The sequence below is a fragment of the Alosa sapidissima genome, chromosome 18 (genome assembly GCF_018492685.1).
Source record: "Alosa sapidissima isolate fAloSap1 chromosome 18, fAloSap1.pri, whole genome shotgun sequence".
In the NCBI taxonomy this organism is placed as follows: domain Eukaryota; kingdom Metazoa; phylum Chordata; class Actinopteri; order Clupeiformes; family Clupeidae; genus Alosa; species Alosa sapidissima.
Genome location: NC_055974.1, coordinates 25,849,804 through 25,859,803, shown reverse-complemented (window position 1 = coordinate 25,859,803; position 10,000 = coordinate 25,849,804). Strand labels below are relative to the sequence as shown.

The 10,000-nt window shown below is 48.3% G+C and overlaps 2 protein-coding genes across 9 annotated transcripts in view; one reads left to right on the top strand and one right to left on the bottom strand.

The window, feature by feature from the left end:
* The window catches only part of LOC121690252 (C-type mannose receptor 2-like), a 1,098,322-nt gene that overhangs the window by 693,525 nt on the left and 394,797 nt on the right, over window positions 1-10,000 (bottom strand). The gene's annotated exons all lie outside the window — the stretch shown is intronic.
* The window catches only part of LOC121690247 (collagen alpha-1(XXV) chain), a 211,598-nt gene that overhangs the window by 136,396 nt on the left and 65,202 nt on the right, over window positions 1-10,000 (top strand). For 7 of the 8 annotated variants that reach the window (XM_042070701.1, XM_042070698.1, XM_042070700.1 and 4 more), the window contains exons 7-8: window positions 7,460-7,531; window positions 8,646-8,762. In XM_042070701.1, the coding sequence (XP_041926635.1) occupies window positions 7,460-7,531; window positions 8,646-8,762 (189 nt within the window). Of the gene's footprint in view, window positions 1-5,902; window positions 5,963-7,459; window positions 7,532-8,645; window positions 8,763-10,000 lie in introns of all 8 variants that reach the window. The other variant, XM_042070696.1, reaches the window with a different exon arrangement.

Below are 10,000 nucleotides of genomic sequence, written 5' to 3'. Positions count from 1 at the left end.
CCAGAGTTTGTTTTCACTTCACTGCATCAGCTGACCCATCACTCTCTCTCTCTCTCTCTCTCTTGCTCTCTCTCTTTCTCTCCCTCTTTGTCTCTCTCTCTTCCTCTTGCTCTCTCTCTCTCTCTCTCTCTCTTTCTCTCTCTCTTTCTCTCTCTCTCTCTCTCTCCATTCTCCCTTTTTCCCCCCTGATTCTGTCTTCCCCCCAAGTGTTTCACTTTCCCCCTCTCTCTTCCTTCGCTTCTTGCTCTCATTTAAATTCACTCTCTCTCTGTCGTTTCCCCCTCGAAAGGCCCTGTCTTCGCCTCTCCTCCGTCGCTCGACGCATTATCTGCCTATCCATCATGGCGGTGGGCAGCCGTGCTGTGGGTCAGAGTGGCCTAAAGTGCCTTTAATTGCTTCTGTCCCGTGAGGCCCGCAAGGCGCGCGCATACAGGCTAACTGGGAAAGACAGCACAGGGAGGTCTGCGGGCCTGACCCGACAGTTGGAGCAGTGGGAGTGTGTTAATCGGTTGGAGCGCTATGTGTGTTGGGTCGGTTGGTTGGAGCGCTATGTGTGTTGGGTCAGTTGGTTTGTGCAGTGTGCGTGTCGGTTGGAACGGTGTGTGTGTGTGCGTGTGTGTGCGTGTGTGTGTGCTGGCCCTGCAGCAGTCTTCTCCTAATCATCTCTGATTCAGGGCAGCCACAGGACAGGCCACACAGATGTCCTCCCCCACACACACACACACACACACACACACACACACACACACACACACACACACACACACACACACACTGCCAAGCTCCTCAATGTGTCGGTCTATTACTCAGTGGTACCTGAGACTTGGTTGCTTTGCTCCCATTTGCACATTAGATTTGCGATTTTGGCCCATTTGTGGCTATGTCCTGCCACACGTGTCAGATCCGTCATCTCCTACAGGAAGGAGCTCCTCGCTCTGAGCATGTTCCTTTTCCAAGATGGAAAGCTAGAATGGTTCTGGTTCTGTTCTGTCATGGTTCTGGAATCGATCCACTGGATCCTGGCTTACCTGCCAGATCTGCCATAAAATTATTACCGGTCATGAGTATCACGGTCGTGATCTATCATAAGGAGCTATAACATAGTGCCCAAACGTAAACGCTAACACCTATCGCCTTTAGCCTCTTCGCTAGCATGTCTGCCTCCCGATCCGAGGTGCTGTAAGATCGCCGGTTCGAATCCAGGCTGCTGTGTGACTGAACCATGTAGTCGACACAACACAGGTCACACAGGTCACACAGGTCACACAGGGCACACAAGACCAAATAGGTGAAACATGAGACTAAAGGCTCAACGTGAACAAATCATTTCAGCTGCAGCCCCTGAGCTTCGGAGACCGGTCCTCCGTCCAGCTTGAGTGGACTGGGATTAGCCTGCGATTTGTCCACATTTCAAACCGGAGAGCTCCATTCATCCACCGTGAAGCAGCTCAGTTTGCATTCAGATGTCCGGCACATGAGGGGGGGCGGGGGTAGACGAAAGAATAGCCCTCCCGGGTAACCCCAGTGCCATAAAGATCTCCTTTCAAATAAACAGAGGTTTAAAGGTCTTTAAAGGCAAGAAGGCTCACTGGAGTAATTACTTTACCATCGTAAGCTTCCATGTCAACTCTAATGTGGAGGGGGGGGGGGGTGGATGTTAGGGCATGGGGGGTGTATGCTTGAGAACCTCAGGGAGGTGAGCTATGCGACTAAGTTGAACCAAATCAAATTATCCACCCAGATGACATACGGAGTAGACACGTTGACTTAGCAGGTAAATGCAGTGGAACAACATTATGGAGATTTGCTCGACGACTGACGCTGGAAACTAGAGAAGTGGAGGCGCTTGCCCTTGACATTCTGCTGCTGTTGTACAAATAAAAGTGAGTTTAGTGAAAAAGAACTCACAGTGCCGAGGACTCTTTTTTTCCCTCTTTTCTTGAGGAGAGCGCTTCATCTAACTGTTTCCCATTTGAGTTGGAGCAGCTGTTTCATTGCGAGCTGTTCACTGTGATTTCAGACACTGAAACGTTAATTCCAACACAAAGTCAATCATACATCTGCTTCTTATTTACAACAAGTCACTAGAAAAAAAGGAAAATAAATCTCCAGCTTCAGCTGCATAAACTGTAGATCAGAACGGTATATGAATCAACAAATATGAGAGAAAAGATTATATAATGTGAGGGTCAGCATCCTCGGTCAACATAATTATAAGCACACAAATTAAAAAAATACTATATATATAAGGGAAATAGCTAGGTGTTACGACCATATTGGTTTGTTGTTCTTCTGGGGGGGGGAGAAACAACAACAACAAACGGGGCAAAGCCCAGAGTCAGTAACAGTGGCAGCTTCTCTCTGTAATCCTGTCTAGAGCATCTAACACTGAGAGTTCATTGACTCATCTTTTATCAACTTCAAAAGCTCGCCATCATGCGTGTCCTCACTTTGGCTTCCTCTGGGAGTCCCCTGCCCGACACAGGAAGTCCGCTCAGACGCCTGTCCACTGACTGACAGACGGGGGCCATTTGTCAGTGTCAGACCTGCAGACAGAGCAGATTAAGGTCATGGGGCCAGCCATGGAGGGCCCCCAGCAACAAATAGCAACAGAGCAGTCGCCACACTTACACAAACACAAGTGTATCTCTCTCTCACACACACACACACACACACACACACACACACACACACACACACTTACACAAACACAAGTGTATCTCTCTCACACACACACACACACACACACACACACACACACACACACACACACACACTTACACAAACACAAGTGTCCGTCTCGACTACCACCTGCGTCCCTTCGTAAAGCCAAATTAGTGGCAGGAGTCGGACATTAGGAGAGCCACTGGGAGGGCTATCATTACATACTCGTTAAGATTTTAGCACTCGGCTTACGTCAGATGGATGGCTTACTTCCACTGAGAAAACACTGTTAAAGAGAGAGTGGGTGGCTAGACAGTAAATACCTGAGATATTTCAGCATGCATGGTGGCCATGTTGGACTACTTTTAAACGTTTGGAATGGCAGGCATGTAGGGCAAAACAATTCAATTATGAATGAGATGCTTATAGTATATGTTTCCAAACACGACACATGAGTAGGTCTACTTTTTAGTCCATACACTGTATAAAAAGTATAAAATGAAGTGGTCATGGTCTAATTGAGATGTAACAATTATAGAGTAGAGTATATCGGCTTTAGAAGTTAGCCTGAGATAGCAAACAAGGCAAAAATAAAGTTTGATAGCAGCAGGCACATTTGAGGGAGTTCAGCAGAACAGATGGTCTGGCCTCTTTCTTTCAGGACTTTAATTCCAAAAATGTGCCGTCCGATACAGCATACTTACTCAGGCACACGACGTATAGACTTACAGTGATTTTCTATAGAGTCCCCGCAATGACAGAATTAGATGCAGCATGCGATATATAAAGTATCTTTACATGAAACCACATCGTCTCCCACTCGAGGCTGCAGTCACGTCAGATGGACTAGGGCCGGATGCGAGAGGGCATATCGGTTCAAGCAGTGACCGTGCTTTGCGTGACTAGCGGAGCGAAGCATTAATTCAGTCTGGTCCCCATATTGGATGACCACTATGTGAATGAGAGGGCATAACCACTTCACTATTGCATTCCATCTCTGCTTGGAGAGAGGGCAGTGGGGGTGGTGTGGGGGGGCAGTGGTGGTGTGGGGGGGTAGGGGGGGGATTGGGTGCTGGATTTGATTGGTGACCTCAATGCCATGTCTGGTTTTGATTCCCACCACAACGTCCATTTGGTGGGAAGTCCGACTGCAATCCTATGGTCACAGGGCCAATTGGCATGGTAACGCTAGCCGAGACGCAAACACACTTGGGTCCCGAGGCAGCAGAGGAACGCAGTGATTTTCTGAATGGTTGGGATTCTCAGTCGACCGCTGTGTCAGAGCTGTCCTGTCCTACCCGTCATGCTGACCGTCATGGAAGCCCGAGGCCACACCTTTCCCGAGTGTCTGGAAACCGCCACAAGTCTTCCTCATCTCCCGGCAAGAATCAGAGAAACAGTCAGAAAGAGACAGAGAAAGACAGAAAGAAAGAGAGAAAGAGAGAGAGAGAGCAAATGAGAGAGAGAGAGGAAAGCTTGAGGAATGATTTCTAGCAGAACCCCCTGTGTCAGATGAACTTTTCACAGTGAAATGGACAGAAGTGTATTTTTTTTCGACACAAGACTATGAGCTTGTGGAGGCAAAAACTGTGGCCAAGCCCGTGGGAGATAGTTGCCACAGGCATCATAAATCCACCACAGGCATCCTGTTAAAGCACCAGCTCTCACTGTCTCCTAGTAAATTGATCAAGACCGTCGTAAAGCTAACAGCACGGAACTCCAGAACCACTCTGCCAGGCTTTTTTGGATTCTTTCTGCCGGCGCTTTCGCATAGCGCAAAGGGTTTAGTGCGTGACGCTTTTGTTATGTCGACTTTCTCGGTCCTCAAGCGCCTGCTCGCATTCTGACCCAAAAGCCACTTGCGGTTCCGAGTGGGTAAAGTCGGTGGGAAAACGTTAGCCCCATCCTGGCTTCCAGAAGGAACGGTAGGAGCGTCTAAGCGTAGCATCTTTTTCCTGCCGAGCGTAGATGTCGAAGACAGAACCGATCCCTCTCGAGTCCACCTCTCCTAATGGGCCGAGGAATTTAAATGACTTCCCGCTCATTACTTCTCCCTTTATAGAGATGGAACTTTCTGACGTTTCCTCCAACGTTTGCACTCAAAGATTAATTGGTTTGGCTCACTACACGACTCAGCTGCATCTTAACTCACTGAAGCACTCAACAACGTACACCCCCATTAATCTAGTTGTAGAAAAAAAGAGAAAAATAAACTTTTGCAGGTTGTTGTTCTGGCAGGTAATCCAGTACAAAATGACACCTTATAATTTTGACACCAAATGAATGGTGATTAGAATTCGGATGCCTTTAAGTAACTAATTGCTGTTGCAATCTCAGAGTGCAAGTGTCAATCACAGACCTGCAGTTATGGACGATCTCCTGTCTCTTACTGCTCTTGCGGTAGGCAGAACTTTTCACAGTCTGTGACACCATGCATTGAAGCACAGAGGCATATAATTATATCACTGGAAACCCTTAAATCTTGGAAAAGCAAATCAGACAGCATGATTAAAAAGCTATTCGCTTACTTGGAAACTGGAATCAGGAGTGTTGAAAGAGAATTTTGAGAAAATCAACGCTTGTTTCACTTTAGGAATCATTTATCTTCCGCAATTGACAAAGATGTTTGGCACAACAGCGAAGAGCAACATGAAAGCCTTGGTATAGTTTAAAACCTAATCACTCATAGAAGTCCAGCCAGGGCCCCGAATCTGAAGAATTGAACAACTACTACTGTATGTTTTAATGCAAATTTGGACTTGATTTTATACAAACAAATGGGGAATACGTTTGAAAAAGCCTCTGACTTAAGCACAGTGAAAAGTTTTGTTGCACTTTGAGGCTTCTTTACTTACTGGAGAGTAGCAACACAGGGCCAGCTCCGGCCCACATCAGGGCCGCCTCTGGGCCGGGTCAGTCTCCCAGTGTGCTGCTCTCCTGGGCCGTTGTTTTACTGTAATCATCGCTGAAAGGCTGAAGCAAATAGCTTGCTTGACTCTTCAGCTGGTGAATGTGTTTGCTAACGCTCTTGTTTTACTGATGGCTGTTTATGTGTGTGTGTGTGTGTGTGTGAGAGAGAGAGAGCATGACTGTAATTGTTTGTGGTGTGTGTGTGGTGTGTGGTGTGTGTGTGTGTGTGTGTGTGTGTGTGTATGTATGTGGTGTGTATGCGTGTGTGTGTGTGTGTTATGCTGGTGTGGTGCTGCTCTGCCATCTTGTGTTGTGTGTCTATCTTCAGGGACTGCCTGGCCTTCCTACCTTGGCTGCTTTGCACAGCAATCAGATCCTCACTGTCAAGGTTTGTCGGAGTGGTGCGGATGCCACTTCACACCCCACAGCCGGTGCCACACACACACACCGAGTGACGACACTCGGACACCGGGGGCCCTCGTCAAACACACACACACACACACACACAGACAGACAGACAGGAGGCCAAGCTGCCGACAGAGTTAGACCAGGCGCAAGAGACTCCAATTAATCTCCCCAAAAATCATTCGTCAACCGAGCCCCAAGGCACCCCTAGACTCTCCAACAAATCTGGGGGTTTCCTTTCCATTGGAGGTGCCAGGGTCCAATGAAAGCACTAATCCCTACTGTGAAGGTAGCATTTTTTATTTCGCAGTAATGGCTAGTTGATTAGAAACAGAATTTACATTTTCTAACCAAGACATGGTCTGGCTGCTTTCCATTCGCGCTGCCTAAGAGTGTGTGAATGTGTGAGTGTGAGTGTGTGTGTATGTGTGTACGTGTGTGTGTGTGTGTGTGTGTGTGTGTGTGTGTGTGGTAGGCGGGCAACAAAATGCTCTTGAAATGATAAAACTAAAGTGGCAAAATGTTTTTAGAGCGCATGCCCATGGTTTACCGCAAACCTCTATGTCCAATCAGCCATTTTCATCGGCCTGTTGAATATTCAAACAGAAGAGAAAAAAAAAATCTCACTCCCCGACAACTGTGGTCCCGCTCCTCATTCAAGAAATACATTTACAATGGCACAATTTATGGAAAATATCTGAAATCACCCTATAAAGGCAGCCATTTAGCACAGAAATATGCCTCCATTAATGCAAGGCGAATGGCTTATCCAGCCCTGTCTAAGTATCGTCCACTAGGGCCCCGTTAAACTCCAGCCTGACCCACGGGCACAGCGTTGGGTCCCCAGTATGTGTGTGTGTGTGTGTGTGTGTGTGTGTGTGTACAGTACGCGGCTCCCGGGGTGTGACCTGGCACAAGGCGCCGTTGTGATGACAGCGCCTTCACTGGGCAGGAGTTCCCTCTTTCCCACCCTCCCTCGTCCCACGGCCAAACTCGGTGTGGTGTCCGGCCACCCCCCTCCGCCCTCCGCCCTCCGCCCTCCGCCCTCCGCCACATCCTTCCCATCTCGCTCCACCCCTGGTGGGGATTGGGGCTTGTGGCTTGTGGCTCCGTGCGAGGTCCAAGCGGCCTTTTTCCGGGCCCGGGTGGGAGGAAGGCCGGACTGGGCGACGGTGGTGGAAAAGTGCGAGCCTCTGCCCGCCCGTGAAGGCGCTGGCTGGGACCTCCCGGCTCAGACGTGTCTAATGTTATTTTCTGTTTTTGTTTTTGCCCTGTTCTCTGTTTCCCTCCTTTTCTCCGCCCGCCGTCATCTCCTGACAACAAACACACAAACAAACAAACAAACAAAAAACCTCCTGCTCCACCTCCTCTTCTTCCGGGACTTCATTCGGCTCATTCTCCTCCTCCGACCTCTCTGACCTCTGACCTCTGACCTGCGCGACCTTGACTTGACCTTCTGCACCTACCCTCTCCTGCTCAGATGGTCTTCCCTAAGATCAATCATGGCTTTCTTTCAGCTGACCAGCAGCTCATTAAGCGCCGACTCATTAAGGTAGTGCCTGACTCATTCTTATCTTCCTCTCCTCTCCTCTCTTCTCTTATTCCCTCTCTTCTTGGTTGGTCTTCCTCTATCCCTCAAGGCTTTGCCCCAGAGCTTTTTCCTCTCCGCTCCATACCTAAGTTAGAAATTAGCACTATTAGGTTACTGTCTACTGATTATTTGTTTAATTGATTGATTTTCTGAGTGTTAAGAAGCACATTGGTTTGATAGGTTGTAAAAGTATGATAATATGAACATAAACTACACTATAACTGAAAGAAATATGACCTTAAAAAGTACAGTATTTCACACTAGAGATGACAAGCACAGCCCTTTTAGTGCCAGCCGCCAGTGGTTATGAAAGACTGGCAGTGAACTTTTAATGACTGAGAACAGATTTCCTATTTATGCCACCAAGCACATAAACCATACAGATGGATCAGCTAATGCAACAGGACAGGTCATTTTGTTGTGTGACGACAGCTATAAAGTCCCGGAGTTGATCAATAAGATGGATGTCTTCATATCTCCATTGGCTGGGAGCAATTATGGGCAATTAGAGGGAGAAGTCCCCATTTGGGATTCCTCTGTGCAGCCTGGGCATAAATCACTGCAATCAGACAGACAGAGGAGGCTTGTTATGTCAGTGCAGCACAGGGCCTAACCTCTGTGCTGCTGTTGTCTTAGCTTACACGGGGAAAACAGAACGCCCTCTCCCTGGAGTCGCTAACACAAACTCCTTCCAGTCCGTACATCCATCATTCTCCTCTCACTAATACAGTCCTCGCTAGTAGCAGTAGTGGTAGCATCAGCAGTAGTAGCATCAGTAGCAGCAGTAGCATCAGTGTAGTAGTAGTTGTAGCAGTAGTAGTTGTAGCAGTTGTAGCAGTAGTAGTATTGGTAGTAGTAGTAGTAGTAGTAGTGGTAGTAGTAGTTGTAGTAGTAGTAGTAGTAGTAGTAGTGGTAGTAGTGGTAGTTGTAGTATCTCTGGGTCGGTTGTACTGTTGTATCTGCTATGCTTCTGTGACCTTCTGGACCCCCTGCGTGTGACTGTTAAGTTGACGTAGGGTGGTCATTGCATCCTGCATCAACACTACTCGTTTTTGTTATTTCTCCCGCACCACAGGGCGACCAGGGGTCGGCCGGACCTCCAGGACCACCAGGGCCTCCCGGACCACCTGGCCCCCGAGGCCCACCAGGAGACACGGGCAAAGACGGCCCACGAGGAGTCCCTGGACTAGCGGTACGAGCTTCCACACTGCACGTGCATGTGTATCCTTCTGTGGATATTAAAGCTGCAGTTGGCAAGTCTGACAGATTGAGGGGTCTTAGCCAAAATGTTGAATGTTTACAACTCTCATGCCCCTCCCCCACTACCACCGAGCACCCTTTCATCGAGTTTGTGCGCACCAGACTGCACCAGACTGTGATTGACAGTCGGATCTCACACAGCCCTGCTCTGATTGGACCAGAAGAACCGGGAGCTGTGGATTTTTGCAAAAAACAAATAACAGGCTCTAGATGGAGGTAGAAGTGTGTTTTTTTTTTTAAAAACGGCTGATTTATGTTGTTCTGTCGGAGCATAGTGTCGGTTTCAGTGAATATGATTAAAAAAATCTTGCCAACTGCAGCTTTAACCTGTGACCTTCGTGATGACTAAGATACAGCGTGCGGCGCGCTTACCACAGCAGATGTGCCAAAGGTACAACTCAGTGGAATAATGCAAGGGCCAGAAAACTGGTCAGATGAGAAGTAATCCAAAAGTTCATGGGAAGTCTTCGCAGTGGAACACAGATCCAGACGCACAGTTGACAGTACACAGGCCTGGTCAATCAACAAGGTTTAAATCTCTTCGACGAGGAATCAATGGGGAATGGCTCACAAGAGTCTTTCTATAAACAAAACCACACAGTGAGACGTGGAACAAAGAGTCTTTAAAGAGCGCACGGCTGACTTTTTTCAAACAGTCCACAGGTGTTCGTTTTCAGGGAAGCTGGACAGCGCTAAAGGAGGAGAAAATGGCTGACGTCGCTGAGGGGACTGAGGAGGCTGAGGGTGTGTGTGTGTGTGTGTGTGTGTGTGTGTGTGTGTGTGTGTTTAAGTGTGTGTGTGTGTGTGTGTGTGTGTGTGTGTGTGTGTGCGCGTGCGTGCGTGTGTGTGTGTATGTGTGTGTGCGTGCGTGCGTGCGTGCGTGCGTGCGTGTGTGTGTGCGTGTGTGCGTGCGTGCGTGCGTGCGTGTGTGTGTGTGTGTGTGTGTGTGTGTGTGCAAGCGCATGTGTGTTGTCAGCACCATCCCCCCCTAAACAAAGCAGCATTTCCCTCTGTGCAGAAGAGCTTTAAGACGCCCTGAGGCCATACGTTTCTTATTTGAGCATTAAACATACGTGCATTGTGAGGTTTGAACTAATGACCTTGGCATGGCACTCAACACCATACATACTGTAGGTCACAGGCTACAGGGTTGCCCTCATGCAAGGGAAA